Source organism: Oncorhynchus tshawytscha, linkage group LG16 (genome assembly GCF_018296145.1).
Source record: "Oncorhynchus tshawytscha isolate Ot180627B linkage group LG16, Otsh_v2.0, whole genome shotgun sequence".
In the NCBI taxonomy this organism is placed as follows: domain Eukaryota; kingdom Metazoa; phylum Chordata; class Actinopteri; order Salmoniformes; family Salmonidae; genus Oncorhynchus; species Oncorhynchus tshawytscha.
In genome coordinates, this window is record NC_056444.1 from 44,040,879 (window position 1) to 44,061,973 (window position 21,095).

A 21,095-nucleotide genomic window follows, 5' to 3' on the forward strand; every position below is an offset into this window, starting at 1 on the left:
GTGATGGAAAAGTAAAATAAAAATAAATCTCCCTTCCCCCACAAACTATTAAAGTTGTTTTTGTTTTATGAAAGCGTGATCATAAATCTAGACAAACAAAATATAAAATGATTTAAACCCACCCACCCTCCCAAACCAACTCTTCTGATAAAACAGTAACATTTTGGAGATCTTCAGTTTCATAGGCACACCATTATGTACATATACTTGTCCCCATGCCTCGTCTCAACTGATAATGACAGAGGTAGGCAGAACACTAACGATACAGTGCAGCAGCAGTGATATTACACGGGGGGGGGTGTAATACTACAAGCAGGATCAATGAGTTATCCAGCTAACATATTCTGAAATAACTTATTTTTTGGAAAGATAAGCTTGAAATGGGCATGGTCTAAATGACTCAACATCCAAAAACACATGTCTATGTTTAGCTTTCTCAATGAACCAGAAAATCGATATAATGTAAATATATATATTTTTTTTTAAATCAAAGTCAGCTACCCTACTCATTGATCCTGCTTTGTAGTATACCTCTATGGTCCAAGGGAGACCTGGTCCCCAAAACTTGCATCAACAACAGCAACAAACAGTTGATCAATCTAGTAGCCTTAATCTTTACTTCCGTCAGTTCTCTCTGTTATCTAGTCACAGCATCTCATTGGCCCAGCATTATGGGCCCAAGCCAGCCATGCTTTGCTTTGTCACTACCTTGGCAACCCCGGAATAATCAAAGTCAGCTAGCCTACTCAGTGATCTCTCCGTTTCAGGGACGAGATCAGCAGCAAGTTAATATGCTGAATATAATGTCATTATTACTCCTGTTTTGTAATCCCATTACATTAAGAACAAGTGTGGCTCACTCACTATGAGTCTATGATTTACTTGTTGATCAAGTACCTGTATAGCAGAGAATATTTCAGTCACATGATTTGTTAAAGAAAACATTTTTTTGAATCATGTCCTTTTTAGGCTACCAGTAACAAATGTTTAGTTCTACAAGACACAAAGGGCTAGTTTTACTAGGTGTCTTACACCTGTTATTTTCAAGAGGGGATACAACCTACAAGGATAAACAAATGGTAACATAAGATAAGTTTGCATTCAATTGGAGATAGATTTTCATGCAAATCTAAAAAAAAAAAATGGTATTAAGGAAACATGAGCATTTTCACATCAGTGGTGTTTTTCTACCAAATGAACTTGTTGAGGATACAAATTAGTGCGTGATGTAGAAAGTGCACACAAAATGTACTTTTTCGCTTAAGTTCAATGTGTTTCCATCGCATTTTGAACTCTACCAATAATTTTGTCACGAAAACTGTTAAATAGCATATGTACCTTGGTACAGTATGTGTACAGATACAATGCGGGTATGCTGTGCGGGTAGGCTAGTCTACATGATGGGATTATTATGGATAAGAGCGAGAATATTTTTGTCAAATGGCAGTCAAGCATCGATCATCATTGTCATCAGAATAAGACACTCAATATTTATTAGAAAAGAGCATCAAGATCACCATGCACTTTCACCATCCTGTGAAGTTTGTCATAAATGATTTATCTGATCTGTAGCCTAATAAACTGCATGGAGGACCACACACACACACCATAAATTAACTTCGATATGATTTATAAAATGGAACCGAAACTACCTGTTTCGATCACAGCTGCCATGATTTTTATCTTTATTTATACAGATTGACTATACTCTGAGAAAAACTGTGGATGGAAACGTGGCTAGAGATTAAGAGAATAATATAAATGTAGATTATGATGTAAATAAAACATGGTTTTAGTCTGCCTTTTTGTCTTACTCCCTTCTAAAAATAACAGTGGCAAAATCTTAGTAGATCTAGCCCAAAGAAAAATAAAAGCAATACAATGTAATTTGTATAAAGATTCACTTTGTGAATGACAGCCTCCTAGTCTGTTGTCATGGTGACATTTGATCCAAGGCCTCTGCAGCCTGCTCTTCCGCATTTTCATTATTTTCTATACAATAGAAACAGTACATCTTCAAAGATAAAATGATTATTCTTGGCAAGAACCGATTTAAAAAAAGATTATTAAGCAAGATTCGAAAGCACAACTATGATGGACAACAAAAGAAAGAGTGCTGGAGTTTCAAACTGTCTCTGTACAGTTTTCCTGTGCCCGTAGTAGACTTATACAGTACGTTTTCATAGTGGTCGCTCATACAGGTGTGGTCGCCTACTCCATCCATGTCGAAGCCATCTTAATCTACAGTACGTGTGTAAAATCCCTACGTAAATTGTTTTCATACAAACAACTGCTCTCATCCATCCCAAAGACAAGGCTTTTGAGAGCGTTACGGAGGAACGTAGGGAGGTGGTGACCTGTATGATGTCATGTTCTTGGGGCGGGACACTTTCCCCTCAATGGGGACAGTGAAGGGTGGAGGGGGCTGATAGGGGGGTGCATTGGGGTCCTCATCCTGGTAGATGGAGTACTCCAGGGGATCCTGGTTAAGTAGGGTACTGTGAGGGCCAGCCATGTTGGGGTACTCTGGAGGGGGCAGGGGCGGCTTCTCCTCCTGCAGGATTAGGGGAATACTGGAAGGCGGGAGGGATTTGGAGTCGTCTAGCTCATCTGCAAAGATAATGGGCACGCCTTTCTTGATAAAGGTGGCCTGCTCCTCAATGGTCATCTTGCCCTTGCGCTTCTTGCGGTAGCAGACCATTGCGATGACGCCGGCGATCAGCAGTAGTGCCGCCACCACCACAGCCGGGATAACCGTGTGCAGGTAGACATCGTCACTGGTGCTACGACCCGTGCCAGGGGAAGGAGTGGCTGGAGGGGGAACAGGGATAATCACCTCTCCTGGGGGCACAAACGTGTAGGTATGGCACTTGTTGGTGCCGCGAACGGAGATATTGATGGGTTTGAAGTCTGGCTCCATGGCATTGGAGAAGGCCAGAGTTGGCCTGCCCTGGGGGTCAGAGATCTTTCTGCTGAGGACGGTGATCTGGTCCTTGGGACAGGGGCTCTGCTGGAGGCTGTTGTTGGTCCACTCCACCACAATGGAGCCCTTGGTGATGCTCCGCAGGGTCAATGTGCTGGTGTTCCGGTCGCCCAGTGCATATGCCAACTTCTTAGTCAGGAGGATCTTCTTGTGCACGTCGTTGGTCAGTGTATTGGGTTCGCCGTAGAAACGGGCAGCAAAAACGACCGAGGGTTTGTCGTTGACTGACAAACGGTTGACATGGACCTCAAAGGCGTCTATGGTGCTCATGCCTGCCTTGTCGGTGGCCAGCATGAAGTACTCATGTTTGCCCATGTGTTCTCTCTCTGGGAGACCGTAAAGGAGCTGGATGGTGCTGTTGAACTGGATCCAGGAGGTCTCGTTCACCGCCTCGTTGTGGTTCTTCCGCAGAGTCAGACGCAGCTTGTCTGTGGTGCCGTCCTCTTTGTCGAAGAAAGTATCTGGAGGAATCTTCACCTCAAAGTAGGTCCCGACCCAGGCGTTCACCTCGTCGATGGGATTGCGTAGCTGGGGCTTCTCGTTGTTGTAGTCAGGAAGCGGAGACAAATGGGTGGTGTGTCTGGGTGGCTTAGTCGTGGTTTTAGGTTCCTTAGGCGCTGGAGTGGAGATCTTGGGCTTCTTGGTTTTCTTGCTGGTGGAAGTCTTGGGCCTTCGTGTGGTGCTTGGTGGGGTGGGCAGAGCAGTAGCCTCTGGAATAGCAGGCTGGGTCATAGTAGGCTGTATAAGGATGGTACTGGTGGTGCCCAGGATCCTAGTGGGCTGAGGAACCCCTATTGTAGGAGTGTGGGCTATCTGATCTCTTAGCCTGATAGTGGGCTTCACCGGCAAGGGCAAGGGGCCACGGACAGGGGGGACAGAGCTGTCAGTGGCTAGGGAGATGGAAGGGGATGTGGGGGTAGGAATGATACGAGTAGGGGGCTCGGGATGAGTCGTTGGGGGAGAAGGGAGGGCACAGGAGTGGGGGTGTTTCCCAGCTGCCTCCTGACCCGTTTTACCAAGTGGGGCTTCTTGTTGACGATGTGCCAGCCCACCACTGGGTAGCCTAACTTGAACGACATGGACCCGTCTTTGGCAGGTGATTGGACGCTGTTGATATTCGGAATGTTGGACTGGTCAAGGGCACAGCCAAGCTTCCACGACAACAGGGCCCCATTCTCCACCACCTTCTTGGCATTTCCAGGCCCGGCCATGAAGGCGGACATGTCGAACAGGCGGTTGTTGACGACGGGTACCACCTTCATGTGCTCCAGAGTGACACCGGAAAACTTCTTCATGCTGGCCAGCAGGCCTACCCTCTGCTGGGCGTCCATCTTGGTGAGGTCAGCATCCAAGATGATGGTGAGGACAGTGATGGGCTCCTCGTTGCCACAGATGAAGGAAGGGAGGTTGTTGCTCTCAGCCTGGAGGGCAAAAAGGGCCGGCTCAGTGTCGGCTCGCTCTTCTAGATGCACCTCAATAGAGAAGGCCTCCAGACCATGGCCACTGTTAATCTCAGAGCGGGAGATATGGTGGACACCTTTGTCCTGCTCCAGGGCTAGGCCTTGTAGGATGCAGCTCCCAGTGTCCCAGTGCAGCCAGGAGGGTAAGCTGTCCTTTCCCACCTCAGTTAACTGCAAAAGGAGAGAAGAAAGCTTTAGAGATGAGGGGAAGTTATGGCTCATAGATAAAACACTGAAAAGAGAGGGTGTTTCACACAAAAGACAGATTCTGCCAATAAAAACTTACCCAACTGTACAGTAATCTTAATTAAGGGTATTATTATAAAAGGGTTTATCATACAGCCCTGAAGATGGAAAACCCAGTCTCACTTTTTCCATTCAATCCTTTCATCTGTGTATTGCTGTCTCTACCAACCTTTTGTTGAAGTGAGCAGGAAGCTCTGCTCAGCTACCACCTATTCACAAAATGACAGCCGCCCGAGTCATCACCCCTTCATTTTGAGACATTACGATGTGACAGGATATCATTCCCAATAATACAAGGAGCCAATATTAATCTTATCCCATTCATAAACTCCTTATTGAACAAATTGCACTACAGTAAAACTCATTCAGCAGTGATACAGTGAGAGAAAAAAACACACAGACATAATTTTATGCATAGCATTGCAAATACGTAAATATTTGGCTAGTTATTGAGAAGCCAAAGGCTGAAACAAATTGCTGCAACAGAATGATCTGGCCTAGAGTATGTTAAATATCACACAGAAAAATGTGCAGAAAGGTTCAAAATAGCCATACGAGCTGGGAGAAGTAGAAGGGGAAATAGGAAATAATCAAGCGGTTGTGGTTACGTAAAGTTAAGCTTTTTGAGCTGGACTACAATACTTCCCGAAAAGTATTGGTTCTCTCCATTCTCCATCCACACACAGATTTAAGGCCATTTTCTGTTCAGCTGTAATGGCTGTTCCCAATTACAAAGAGAGCTGGCTCTTATGTGCAAGGTAAACTCCTCAAACGTATTTCAGTATAAACAGGAAGACTGGAATAAGTACGGTATTGTTATAAAGCAGTTGGGCACAAAGGATTACGGAAATGAGGTAGAGGAACATACAGAGTAGAGGTCGACCGATTACCGATACCGATTATTGGACCAAAAAAAGCCGATACCGATTAATCGGCCGATTTTTGGGCACGTGTAATAATGGCAATAACAACAATACTGAATGAACACTTATTTTAACTTAATATCAATCAAATCAATTTAGCCTCAAGTAAATAATGAAACATGTTCAATTTGGTTTAAATAATGCAAAAACAAAGTGTTGGAGGAGAACGTAAAAGTGCAATATGTGCTATTTAAGAAAGCTAACGTTTCAGTTCCTTGCTCAGAACATGAGAACATATGAAAGCTGGTGGTTCCTTTTAACATGAGTCTTCAATATTCCCAGGTAAGAAGTTTTAGGTTGTAGTTATTATAAGAATTATAGGACTATTTCCCTCTATACCATATGTATTTCATTAACCTTTGATAATTGGATGTTCTTATAGGCACTTTAGTATTGCCAGTGTAACAGTATAGCTTCCGCCCCTCTCCTGGCTCCTCCCTGGGCTCGAACCAGCAACACAACGACAACAGCAACCATCGAAGCAGCGTTACTCATGCAGAGCAAGGGGAACAACTACTAGAAGGCTCAGAGCGAGTGACGTTTGAAACGCTATTAGCGCACGCTAACTAGCTAGCCATTTCACTTTGGTTATACCAGCCTCATCTCGGGAGTTGATAGGCTTGAAGTCATAAAGAGCGCAATGCTTGATGCACAACGAAGAGCTGCTGGCAAAACGCACTAAAGTGCTGTTTGAATTCATGTTTGTTTTTTATATGCTAGCTAGCAACTTACCTTGGCTTACTGCATTCGCGTAACAGGCAGTCTCCTTGTGGAGTGCAACGAGAGAGAGGCAGGTCATTATTGCGTTGGACTAGTTAACTGTAAGGTTGCAAGATTGAATCCCCCGAGCTGACAAGGTGAAAATCTGTTGTTATGCCCCTGAACAAGGCAGTTAACCCACCGTTCCTAGGCCGTCATTGAAAGTAAGAATGTGTTCTTAACTGACTTGCCTAGTTATTTAAAGTTATTAAAAAAAAATAGATTTAAAAAATCCGGAAATCGGGGCCCAAAAATAGCGATTTCCGATTGTTATGAAAACTTGAAATCGGCCCTAATTAATCGGCCATTCCGATTAATCGGTCGACCTCTAATACAGAGTCAGGGTCTGACAATAACAATGGTCCACAGTCAGGCCAGTAAATTTTCCGCGCATTTCTGCTTTCCAGTTCAACATTTACCTGCCCTGTGGTGGTCTACCATTGCAAACAAATCAAGGCTACATGCAGGAATGTCGTGCTATTTGTATTTGAGATATAGGATGTTCATTCAAGCACCACCATGCTCCCGCGAGCCACAACTTCTCGAGCAGTACAGAAGTTGATACATTCACACAGCACATACTGAACAAAAAGAAGTGCCAATCAATCTACCCACTGAGTTTATTTAGGGAAAGTGCTTTACAAAAGTAAACCTTCAATAGTTAACATACTAGCAATGTGCTGGCTACTGTTGATAGTCTGCACAAAGATAGTGTCATGCCCTGACCTAAGTCCAGTAAGTCCTGTGCCTCCTCCTCATACTCGCCCTGATGTGCGTGTCTTCAGCCCGGTGCCACCTGTAACGGTCCCACGCACCAGGCCTCTAGTACGTCCTGTGCCTGCTCCTCACACTCGCCCTGAGGTGCGTGTCACCGGCCCGGTACCACCAGTGCCGGCACCATGTATCAGGTCTCCAGTGCGCCTCCACAGTCCAGAGCTTCCGGCGACAGTTTCCAGTCCGGAGCTTCCGGCGACAGTTCCCAGTCCGGAGCTTCCGGCGACAGTTCCCAGTCCGGAGCTTCCGGCGACGTATCACAGTCCGGAACCTCAAACGACGGGCCACACTCCGGAACCTCCAACGACGGGCCACACTCCGGAACCTCCAACGACGGGCCACACTCCGGAACCTCCAGCGACGGTCCACAGCCCGGGACCTCCAGCGACGGTCCACAGTCCGGGACCTCCAGCGACGGTCCACAGTCCAGGAACTCCAGCGACGGTCCACAGTCCGGGACCTCCAGCGACGGTCCAAAGTCCGGAACATCCAGCGACGGTCCCCAGTCCGGGGTCTCCAGCGACAGTCCCCAGCGACAGTCCACAGTCCGGGGTCTCCGGCGACGGTCCCCAGTCCGGGGCCTCTGGCGATGATCCACGGTCCGGTTCTACAAAAGCGGAGGGATAAGGAGGGAGGGGCTAGAGGGTTCGGGAGGGTGCGGGTAGATGCCCACCCGGAACCTCCCCTATAGGTTCAGGTTTGCGGCCGGGAGTCCACACCTTTGGGGGGGCGAGGGGTACTGTCACGCCCTGACTTTAGATATCTCTGTTTTCTATATATTTGTGCGTATGTTTCAAATATTTAACTGTACTAGAGTGTTTAAGGGCGCAAAAAAAATTATATTGGTTATCGGTACCGGGTTTTTTGGCAAGGAAAATATCGGATATTGGTATCGGCCGAAAGTTTCATATCGGTGCATCCCTAATTTTTATATATTTGCTAAGAAATCTAAAAACCTGTTTTCGCTTTGTCATTATGGGGTATTGTGTGTAGATTGATGAGGAAAAACATGTATTTAATACATTTTAGAATAAGGCTGTAGCATAAAAAAATGTGGAAAAAGTAAAGGGGTCTGAATACTTTCCGAATGCACCGTATGTTCATGGTATCGCTTCTGGAGAAAACTAAAGATCTTGTTTGTATTTTCAATATGAAGTCCATCAGGACTCTTTCAAGGCCCAGTGGAATCAACATAAACATTTTCCTGATTAAACTATGCTCCTTTCCAATAAATATTGAGGGTCTTATTCTGGTGACATGATGATCAATGCTTGACTGCAGTTTGACAAAGAAAAATATTATCCATAATAATCTCATCATGTAGACTAGCAAAAGTTTTTGTGACAAAACTATCAGCAGAGTTGAAAATGCGATGGAAACATTGAACTTTACATTTTTATTTATTTATTCGGTACTGGAAAACTTAATCAAAAAGGTGCATTGTGTGCACTACGTCATCACATACTGATTTTTATCAAGTCAGTTTGGTGGAAACAAAAAATATAGATTTTATAATATTTGCATTAAAATCTGTCACCAATTGGAAGGAAACCTAGCTATAGGTCACCCATATCTATTTCCCTTAACTTTCCAAACGTTTATACATTTTTTTTCTCTCTTTCTTTCCATAAAATGTCCTTATCTGAAGAGAAAAAATATGTACACTATAAATCCCTAGAGCTGCAGTTACACAACCGGACAACAAAAACCCTCAAGAAAACCATTTTCAAATCCAGAACCCAGTCAAAACAAAACCATCAAAATCACAGCTCTGTACTCAGGTAAAACATTTTTTAGCCATAAGCACTCACTGAAATGGAACTGTTAGCCATATTCTCCTCACTTTTCTCCACCTTAACAGCAGACCCACTAGGTCTACATGCTGCAGGAACTGTCAACAGCTCCTCAACAACCAGAAGGGCCTCCAGAGTTGCGCAGCGGTCTATGGCACTGCATCACAGTGCTAGAGGTGTCACTACAGACCTGTGTTTGATCCCGGTCTGTATCACAACCGGCCGTGATCGGGAGTCCGATAGGGCGGCGCACAATTGGCCCAGTGTCGTTAGGGGAGGGTTTGGCCATGGGGACTTTACTTGGCTCTAGCAACTCCTTGTAGCGGGCCGGGTGCCTGCAGGCTGACCTCGGTCGTCAGTTGAACGGTGTTTCCTCAGACACACCAGGCGGCTGTTAAGAAGTGCGGTTTGGTGGGTCATGTTTCGGAGGATACATGACTTGACCTTCAACCTCCCGAGCCCGTTGGGGAGATGCAGAGATGAGACAAGATCGAAACTGGGGAGAAAAAAGGGGTAAAATAAAATAAAAAGTGACACCGGTGGATCTAGCTTTTCCGCCAGCTCCCGATTCTCATCACAAGACACAGCTTTGTCACCCCAAAAACCCCAGAGTCAGTCTTCCTGTGAATACTCACTAATGTTGAAACATGATGGGAAGAATCTCCACCCTCCCAAAAGAATCTCCTCCCTCCCATAACCATGGTCACCCTCTTAGATATCATCCTGGCCAACTAGCGACCGATTATGATTTTTCAAAGCCGATACCGATACCGATTATTGGAGGACCAAAGCCCGGCGATTACCGATTAATCGGACGATTATTTGTACTAATGACAATTACAACAATACTGAATTAACACTTAATAATGTGTGCCATGTAAAATATGTGCCATGTAAAAAAGCTAACATTTAAGTTCCTTGCTCAGAACATGAGAACATATGAAAGTTGGTGGTTCCTTTTAACATGAGACTTCAATATTCCAAGGTGAGAGGTTTAAAGGTTGTAGTTAATATAGTATTTATAGGACTATTTCTCTCTATACCATCTGTATTTCATATACCTTTGACTATTGGATGTTCTTATAGGCACAATGGTATTGCCAGTGTAACAGTATAGCTTCCGTCCCCCTCCTCGCCCCTACCAGGGCTCGAACCAGGAACACATCGACAACAGCCACACTCGAAGCATCGTTACCCATCGCTCCACAAAAGCCGCGGCCCTTGCAGCGCATGGGAATAACTACTCCAAATCTAAAAGCGAGTGACGTTGAAAACAGTATTAGCGCACACCCAGCTAACTAGCTAGCCATTTCACATTGGTTACACCAGCCATTAGGTTGATAGGCTTGAAGTCATAAACAGTGCTGTGCTTGCGAAGAGCTGCTTGCAAAACGCACAAAAGTGCTGTTTGAATGAATGATTACGGGCCTGCTGCTGCTCAGTCAGACTGCTCTATCAAATCAGACTTAATTATAACATAACACACAGAAATAAGAGCCTTTGGTCATTAATATGATCGAATCCGGAAACTATCATTTCGAAAACAAAACGTTTATTATTTCAGTGAAATAAGGAACCGTTCGGTATTTTATCTAACAGGTGGAATCCCTAAGTCTAAATATTCTTTTTACATTGCACAACCTTCAATGTATGTCATAATTACGTAAAATTCTGGTAAATTAGTTCGCAGCGAGCCAGGCAGCCCAAACTGTTGCATATACCCTGACTCTGCGTGCAATTAACGCAAGAGAAATGACACAATTTCACCTGGTTAATATTGCCTGCTAAACTGGATTAGTAGTTATAACTAGTGATTATGATTGATTGTTTTTTATAAGATAAGTTTAATGCTAGCTAGCAATTTACCTTGGCTTCTACTGCATTTGCGTAACAGGCAGGCTACTCGTGGAGTGCAATGGTTAGAGCGTTGGACTAGTTAACTGTGCAGTTGCAAGATTGGAACCCCTGAGCTGACAAGGTGAAAATCTGTCGTTCTGCCCCTGATCAAGGCAGTTAACCCACAGTTCCTAGGCAGTCATTGAAAATGAAAATGTGTTCTTAACTGACTTGCCTAGTTAAATAAAAGGTATAAAAAGTATTTATATATATATATATATGAAAAAATAATCGGAAATCGGCGCCCAAAAATACCAATTTCCGATTGTTATGAAAACCTGAAATCGGCCCTAATTAATCGGCCATTCCAATTAATCGGTCGACCTCTACTCTGGACGGTTCTGACTTAGAATATGTGGACAACTACAAATACCTATGTGTCTGGTTAGACTGTAAACTCTCCTTCCAGACTCACATTAAGCATCTCCAATCCAAAATTAAATCTAGAATCGGCTTCCTATTCTGCAACAAAGCCTCCTTCACTCATGCTGCCAAACATACCCTCGTTAAACTGACTATCCTACCGATCTTTGACTTCAGCGATGTCATTTACTCAGCAAACTGGATGTAGTCTATCACAGTGCCATCCGTTTTGTCACCAAAGCCCCATATAGTACCCACCACTGCTACTTGTATGCTCTCGTTGGCTGGCCCTCGCTACATATTAGTCGCAAAACCCACTGGCTCCAGGTCATCTATAAGTCTTTGCTAGGTAAAGCCCCGCCTTATCTCAGATCACTGGTCACCATAGCAACACCCACCCATAGCATGCGCTCCAGCAGGTATATTTCACTGGTCATCCCCAAAGCCAACACTTCCTTTGGCCGCCTTTCCTTCCAGTGGTCTGCTGCCAATGACTGGAACGAATTGCAAAAATCACTGAAGCTGGACACTTATATCTCCCTCTATAACTTTAAGCATCAGCTGTCAGAGCAGCTTACCTGTACCTGTAAACAGCCAATCTGTAAATAGCACAACCAACTACCTCATCCCCATATTGTTATTTATCTTATTGCTCTTTTGCAACCCAGTATCTCTACTTGCAAATCATCATCTGCACATCTATCACTCCAGTGTAAATGCTAAATAGTAACTATTTCACCTCTATGGCCTATTTATTGCCTTACCTCCCTAATCTTCTACATTTGCACACACTGTATATATATTTTTATATTGTGTTATTTACTGTACATTTGTTTATGTGTAACACTGTGTTGTTGTTTTTGTCGCACTGCTTTGCTTTATCTTGGCCAGGTCGCAGTTGTAAATGAGAACTTTTTCTCAACTGGCCTACCTGGTTAAATAAAGGTGAAATATTATTTTTTTAAATAAAATAGCACACAGAGAAGTGTCAGCTAAATCAAAACCTGATGAACCTCCTCTACCGTGACAAAGCACATGTCAGCTATTGGAACAAAAGACTCACTGACAAACTGACTTCAACAGATCACTTGGGGAAACCAACTAATTTCTCAGAACACAAATAGAGCCTAGGGTATCAGTGTCACTCAACCCAACAAATAACGTCTCTCCTAAATTGACACATGAATCAACCTTATTCTCAACCTTCAGAGGGTACACTAGATATGATATCTCTGCCCAGGTCTCAGCTAGAGACACAAGAACCTCCTTTCTCACTGGGGAGAACCATTTCCTGGAAACCACTTTCTAGGTTGATAAAGAAAGTCCCCACACAACTAATTATCCTCCCTATCTGGTTTCAAATCAGCACTAATCTGAACTCTAATCTCAAAACTCTCCTTGAGAGCCTCATTAAGATGTTTCTAAAACATGGTTGGGGTCCACCGGTGGTAAATTCAATAGATTGGACATTAATTGGAAAGGCATACACCTATCTAGATAAGGTCCCACAGCTGTCAGTGCAAAAACCAAGCCGTGGTAGAAGGAATTGTCCGTAGAGCTCCGAGACAGGATTGTGTCAAGGCACAGATCTGGGGATCTGAGAAACAAGATTCTCTGGTCTGACACCAAGATTGAACTCTTTGGCCTGAATGCCAAGCTTCCCTAAGGTGAAACGTGGTGGTGGCAGCATCATGCTCTGGTGATGTTTTTCAGCAGCAGGGACTGGGAGACTAGATGAACAGAACAAAGTACAGAAAGATCCTTCATGAAAACCTGCTCCAGAGCGCTCAGGAACTCAGACTAGCTTGAAGGTTCACCTTCCAACAGGACACGACCCTAAGCACACAGCCAGGACAACCAGGAGTGTGGAAAAGGTGAAGGGGTCTGAATGCTTAACCTTGTTGATTTGATGATGTTTAAAATGTTTAAGTTGGAATTGGGGCTGAAATAGTGGAAGCAGTGCTCCTGTTGTCTTTGTCCTGACTTGTAGTAACTCCGTTGTTCTAAATCAGTAGTTGCTAGGTAAACTATCAAATATTAGCTTGCTTGACCATGTTGCAGGTCATATAAACTGTTTGTTACTTGCTTGTTTTTACATTGTGGACTTCACCGGACAGACGTTGCTCTCTGGTTATTAATGAAGCAAACTTATGTATAGTTTAATTTATTCTGCCACTGTGTGACTGTTGTCTTTTTATTGTCACGGCCTTATTGTATATCACGCTGGCGTATGAACTAATAGAATATAGAGCAAACAACACAATTATCACAACATAGGTTGTAATATGGATTTTTTACTGGCTTGGCTTCCTCTGTAATTTTACCTAGCACCGCTACTGGTCCAGCTCGGTCTCTCTTGACCTTGGTCGGCCAGTCCAAGCGGATTACTATTGTTCAGATGGTGACGAAACATAAATATGTACAAAAAAGGAGAAATACAAAAGGCATGCCCAAACTAAAGACTCAAAAAACTAACTAAAGGCCTCATGGCCATGAAATGGCTTGCAAGCTGGGACACTGACTGACAACCATGTTAAAATGGCAGAAAGGGAAAGGGAAATACCTAGTCAGTTGTACAACTGAATGCCTTCAACTGAAAAGTGACCTGTGCTAAAAAGGGATACTTTGGGATTTTGGCTATTATCTACTTCCTCGGAGTCAGATGAACTCGTGGATACCATTTTTATGTCTCTGTGTCCAGTCAGTATGAGTTAAGAGGTAGTTTTGCGAGCCAAGGCTAACTAGCGTTAGCGTGTAGCAACTTCCTTCAAACTGCACGCAAACACATAAAAATGATCTTGTGTTGCCTACCTGTGTGCTAACACTACACTACTACATAACAATAGCCCCTCTAGTAATTTAATAGGAACGTCTTAGTAATCCTATTTGGTAGTAACATCCTACTCATGAGTGCTTACCTGAACATTACAACTGCCATTCGTCAACCTAGGTGGAATCCTCAACTGGAACCCCTGGCCCACCACCGCTGAAGAGTCTGGGATGCCTACGGGGGCCACCTCTGTGACCGCAGCCAGGGATTCTGGGATACCCATGGAAGGTCCCTCTGTGACAGAGGCTGCAGCATTCAAGTCGGAGAGGACAGAGGAGTGCATGGAGGCTTCCAGGTCCACCAACACCATCTCCCCCAGGCCCTCCACTACCGGTCCCCCAGGTACAGTGCCCTGGACCAGAGCCACCAGGACACCCAGCACCAGGGGAATAGTTCTGCCTGGAGGCCTGGTTCTCCCTACACCTCCATAGTCCCAGCCTCTCTGTTTACAGTGCATAGTGGTAGGCCTATGTGTTCCCCACCTCCTCTCTTAGGAATGTTTCAGGGCCACATGCACTGGGAGTCAAAGTGATGGAACGATGGCAGGTTGTTATTTCTGGATGTTTAATGTCTTTGTTGATAATTAATGAGGTTTTATTTTGTGTTTCCTTTGTTGTTTTCCTCTATTATCCATGAAGAGTCCGTGGCAGGTAGTTAGTCAGCCATGTTAGTCAGCCACTGCAAAGAAAGAGAATCAACTCGTGTAAGAATCTGATAGTTTTTTTAATTAATAAACTCATCAAGCATTATTTGCCTCCAAAAGACCTCTCATGCTTGTGCGAGCATGACCTTTTTCAACTGTATAATAACAGAGAAAATTCTCAACAGATATTCAGTGTTGGGTTTTACACATTTTTTAGAGAGTGAGAAAGAACCTTTTGCCAACAATATTTCAATGCAATGCCCCATGAAGTGGGCGAATGTATCAATGACAACAAAACAAACGACTGGGGCAAAACTGAGAGCTAAAACATATTTAGGAGTATATTTACATATGTACAAGTTTGTTTTTGCCTTTGTCACAGTAATGATGAACTAGCAATCTAATGGGAGGTCTGACTAAATGAACAAACAGAATCTAAAACAATAGATTAAGTACAAACAGGTGCGAAAAAAATACAGAAGACCAAGCAAAAAGTAGTATTACGATACTGACTGAGAAAATCGAAACATTTCAAGTGCCATAATCATTTGCTAAGAGGGTATGTTGATCTCCCACTGATCTCCTCTTTGCATGTCATGGAGTTTTTAGAATAGCAGTTCTCGTGAAATGGCAGACAGAGTCAAAGGTCATTTGTCTTGGTTGTAAGTTTTAATTAGGTGCCCTGGGGGTGGGTATTAGAGCCTCGACTGTGCCAACCACAATCCTGTAGTGCTGAGACAGGCAGCCCAGGGTCGGCCATGCGCCTGGAATCCTAATGCTAAGCAAGCTAGGCTGTGACGTCAGCTCATCAGAACTATAACAGACCATCTTTAGGAGGAACATTTGCATAGAAAAGAGCATTTACATGGCCTATTGGGGAAAATTAGACCTACTCTTTACAACTCTGACAGCTGTTATTGCCTGGTTGCTAATTAAAGGAGAAAGTTCAGCACCACAGACATATATATATATATATATATATATACACATACATATATATTCCCTGGTCTGTTGACTCTGTTCCGCCAGCCCGGCCAACGCTGCTCAGAGGCCAAACACTGTCATCACATTGCTTTTGCTATCAGATGCGATCGATGGCAGAACCTCAACTTAGATGCAAAGGCAGCAAATCATCTAAAATTAGGGTTAAGTGCTTTCCAAGGGAGCCTTCACTCATACTGATTCAGTCTACAGTCAAAGATGAGAGCCGATCATTTGAGCATGGAATGAAAATTGTAACGTTTTCGTGCTTTGATTCATTCAATATATCGTACCTTTAATCTCAGTCGGGCACCATCTCTTACTTCTACACTTTTTGATGGATGTATATCTTTACAGAGGTAAGTAGAGATGGATATCTTTACAGAGGTAGGTATAGATGGATATCTTATTTTTATTTTACCCCTTTTTCTCCCCAATTCTGTGACATCCAATTGGTAGTTACAATCTTGTCCCATCGCTGCAACTCCCTTACGGACTCGGGAGAGGCGAAGCTCAAGAGCCATGCATCCTCCAAAACACGACCTTGCCAAGCCGCACTGCTTCTTGTCACACTGCTCGCTTAACCCAGAAGCCAGTCACACCGATGTGTCAGAGGAGACACCGCACAGCTGGAGACCGAAGTCAGCGTGCATACGCCCGGCCCACCACAAGGAGTCGCTAGATCGCGATGGGACAAGGACATCCCGACCGGCCAAACCCTCCCCTAACCCGGACAGCGCTGGGCCAATTGCTGCAACACAGCCTGGGATCGAACCACTCGGGAGGCCCAGAGATGGATATCTTTACAGAGGTAGATAGAGATGGATATCTTTACAAAGGTAGATAGACCATTGCCAGCAGCAAGCACTAGTGTTTTTGCCACAGAATGGGATTGTTATGATTAGATCACCATCTGGCTAAACTGGAAAGTTAAATTAAGCCCCATCCACAGGGTTTCTTCGATCGGCACTGTCCTGCATCTAATCTGCCTTGCTGGATGCAGACACAACACCATATCAAATGCATGGCTTACTCAAAAATGTACCGCTACAAGGCAAGGATACATATTTCCCATTTGTTGATGAAGCATAATTTGAAGCAATTGGCAAGTTCTTAAATCTCTATTAGACTGAGTTGTCAGTCATCTGCTTTTCAACTTGAGAAGATTGTTAACCATTTGTTTGACCAGTAGATGGCTTGTTTTTTTGGCCCACTGATGCTACTCCTTAACCATGTTGAGACATGCAGAAGTAGGCTACAGATCCCAATCAAACCATCAGAGATGATTCTAGTCTGCACTCTCCTGATACACTCCCCGCATGAGGCTCTCTCCTCTCCTCTGCTAGGAGACCCTGACTCAGAGCAGTCTGAATAGAAACACAGTTGAGTCACGCTTTCTATAGGTTTCTAAAGCTGCCTCCTTGAAAGAGACAAGGCCAAGCTGGCAAACTGGTAGGGCCTACATTCGAAGAGGTTGTTAAATTCCAAATAAATAGAAAAACAGCCCTAGGCCTACATTATGGACTGTTAGACTCGATCATCCAATTCACTTCCCTTTACTTAAAATGTAAGAGCACAAACAAGTAAAACACACCTGTCATTTTTACATAAAAGTGTTTATATTTTGTTTAGCTAATACACCCTTGCAATGCTCTACAAAAATCTCTTTGTGCCACAGTATGCATCAAAGCGAGCGCTCTAGTCACTGTGGCCTAGATTCTATCATATTCCCATTTCCTGAACATGATTCAATCATGTGTTCAAACCAAGGCTTGATTTCAAAGCCCATTTCCTAAACAAGCAAGACAAGTATTTTATGTGTTGCTGTTCGCACCATATGTAACTACAGTGCAATAGCAAGGAGGGATATAATGCAATCAAAACAAACACAAAAGCAGTGAATTTCATAAGGAGTCAGATGTGTCACACCTAATTGTAAAGACTTGAGTAGATTTTAATGAATGTGTCTATTGTGTCTGTCTGTTCTCCTAAAACAAGTGCATCTCTTTTCAGTCGTAGCCTATATCCAACAGCCATTCCTGAGAACATAGATCATTGACATACGCCCTAGTTGGAAGCCTCAGTTAGCCAAGATTAGGCCATCTGTTAAACAGCAGGTGCTTTATATTCAACAAAAGGAGCCAAGGAGCATTTCACTATAGAGTAACACACATCCTCATATAATAGGCCTTGGTGATATAGGCCTAAGAAAGAACGTCCTCTGGAAGCTTTATAAAATTGATACTTTGAAAATTTCAAGTTTGGCAAAGTTGCAATCAGGGAAAGTTGTAATCTTGAGAAGGTTTGTCAGTCGCCTAAATCACAACCAAACTGTGAATATAGATCCTCCCCACTCATACAATAGTATAAAACATCAATTAATAATTTGAATAAGGCCTTGGGGCTGTGCAAATAATTATGTTAGGCCTTCAATGTCTTGCGTAAGGTAAAGCAAATGTTATTACCATGCCAATGGTTTCCTACCTACTGTATATTTGCAGTCAGAATAGTAAAGCTCTGTTCATCCCCATATAGAGTGTCTGCTCCATACGGTTCCTACCAAGGAAGAAGAGTTTACATTAAATTCTATGCTTCATTCCCCTTTACAATTATTTGCCTGTTATTTGACCTGTACAGTGGGAAATAATTTAAAACAATAAAAAATAATTGGGCCTCAAATGCAGTGGCATTAAGAGCAAATTTAATTGGCTGAAGTAAAAGATCCCAGAAATGTTCCATACACACAAGAAGCGTATTTCTCTCACATTTTGTGCACACATTTGTATACATCGCTGTTAGTGAGCATTTTTCCTTTGCCCAAGTAATCCATCCACCTGACAGGTGTGGCATATCAAGAAGAGGATTAAACAGCATGATCATTACACAGGTGCACCTTGTGCTGGGGACAATAAAAGGCCACTCTAAAATGTGCAGTTTTGTCACAACACATCCACCAAAGCAGCCATTGGATAACACATGATCTGAATATTAAATATATCCACTAAACAAGTGTGCCTTGCAATCTCAGATGACTGGATGTTCCATATCCCTCTCTAAGAAGTTAACCAGTCAGACCCCAACCATTGAACAGCTAGCTAGTTGCAGGGCAAGTAATTTAGCTAGCTAGTAGTAAGTAGGCTTATCAATGTTGACCTTGACAAAGGGGGTATGTAAGCTACCTTTAAAAGGGATGAGAGTAAACTAACATTGCTGCGAAATCCAAGCAGCAGTGTCATGCGATTAAAATTGTAAGACCATATAGCCAATAAAACAGAGTTAGAGAGAACTCAACTGATTTAGCGAGTTATTTGAGTTGATCAGGGGTGTAAGAATGAATCCAAACTGTTGAAAAACGTTCAACTAAAACGAGAGATTCTACTGGACAAATTAGGGCAAGTCCCTCCCCGTTTCGTTCCATTTGCTTCCGTTTATGAAGCGTTTGGCAACAGAATTACCGTAATTGAATACATCCCAGGTCTGAAAGCCAAACGATTAGCTGTAGGGTGAGACAATGTAGCTAACTAGTCCTAAATTAAATATCTAGCTAGCTAAACGAGTCTAGGTCAAATAAATAAAGACCCCCGGTATGCAAAATATGCGCGCTAAAAATAAGTAGCTAACGTTACTTAAATACGTTCATATTCATATAGCGAGCAATAACCCTATATTCACAGAACTGGCAAACGGCTAACATAGCTACTAAATTAGGTCATCAATTATTTAACATTGAATTCTCGAAATAGTCCAGATACACCAAAATAATAAGAATCTGTCATTACAAAGGAGGGCCCTGCCTGCCCCGATTCGCGTGGACTGTTCGCAAGCTAGACATTGCTAACTAGCTAGCTTCCTTTTTAGACTTCAACATTATAACGTTAGCTAGCTAAACACTTGAAACACGTCAATCGCAACGCAACCTTTTATCGGCGAAAATGCATTTTCGAACGTGAGTGGATTTGTTTTGGTAGCAAATATGTAATAAATGAGTTGTAATAAAGTATTTGGAAATAATTCCATGCAGATTACAGTGCTCGAGCGAGAGATGCACCTGTTATACGCGGAAAACGGCTCGCGCTTTTAGCCAGCTAGTCGTGTGCTCGACCTAGGTAGGCTCAAGCTACACTAAAACCCTATCTTGCCCAAAGTAGTTAGCTAACTAGGTTAGTTATGAAATCGACGTAGAGAATCGATTCAATGCAAAATACGAACGTGTGGCTTATTTTCTCCCGTTTCCAACCATTATTTGGAGATGTTGACGAGAAACGAAGTATGACCACTGTTGTTAACCTTCCGTTGAGAAGATGCAGTCTAATCGAGGAGTGTGGTAGCTAAGTTAGTCTTTAGAATGGATGGTAATGAAAGAGACTAATAATTTAGGAAATAACGTTAAATATGACACTGCTGAATGATACAACTGATTCATGTTGTGAAATAGCTACCTATACTATTGAGAGATGCAGAAGATGAAACCCCAAACTGACCTTGTTATTTTTGGTAAGACATTCCTCTTTTCTCCCTTTCACTTTCTCATCTGTATGAAAATAAAACCAACTCAAAAGCCTACATATCCATCATTTAAACGTATTGGGTGTCACAAGAAATAAAGACAAATTGGTAGGTCAAACCTGAAAAGTCACCGCTATCCTGCATAGTTGTCAAGGTATTTTTAAACATCGTAGCATAGTCAGCTGAAAAGGTTACCACTGTGCAAGTCTCCTCCCCCACTGCTGCTCTGCTCTCCCGTCATTTTCGGATCTTCAGGTTGTGGCCATCATTTTTCTGCCTGTAGATGGCTCCTCCCCTTTTCAGATTCGCACCCTCATTTGTTTTTGACAGGGCCCAGGTAAAATGGGCCATAAATGCATCTACACCGAACAAAAATATAAACGCAACATGTGAAGTGTTAGTCCCATGTTTCATGAGCTGAAGTAAAAGATCCCAGGAATGTTCCATACACACAAGAAGCGTATTTCTCTCACATTTTGTGCACAGATTTGTATACATCGCTGTTAGTGAGCATTTTTCCTTTGCCCAAGTTATCCATCCACCTGACAGGTGTGGCATATCAAGAAGAGGATTAAACAGCATGATCATTACACAGGTGCACCTTGTGCTGGGGACAATAAAAAGACACTCTAAAATGTGCAGTTTTGTCGCAACACAATGCCACAGATGTCTCAAGTTTCGAGGGAGCATGGATGCTTACTGCAGGACTGTCCACCAGAGCTGTTACCAGAGAATTTAATGTTAATTTCTGTACCATAAGCCACCTCAAATGTCATTTTTGAGAATTTTGGCAGTATGTCCAACCGGCCTCACAAACGCAGACCACGTGTAATCACGCCAGCCCAGGACCTCCACATCCGGCTTCTTCACCTTCGGGATCGTCTGAGAACAGCCACTCGGACAGCTGATTAAACTGTTTACACAACCAAAGAATTTCT

At 43.3% G+C, this 21,095-nt stretch overlaps 1 protein-coding gene across 1 annotated transcript; it reads right to left on the reverse strand.

Annotated features, from left to right (window-relative positions):
* Positions 1 to 1,464: 1,464 nt before the first annotated feature.
* LOC112215714 (dystroglycan) lies at positions 1,465 to 20,374 on the reverse strand. Its single transcript, XM_024375029.2, is given in 4 exon segments — positions 1,465 to 3,945; positions 3,948 to 4,614; positions 14,116 to 14,705; positions 20,277 to 20,374. Coding segments are annotated over 3 exon segments (2,652 nt in total). The 5' UTR covers positions 14,485 to 14,705; positions 20,277 to 20,374; the 3' UTR covers positions 1,465 to 2,329.
* Positions 20,375 to 21,095: the final 721 nt, after the last annotated feature.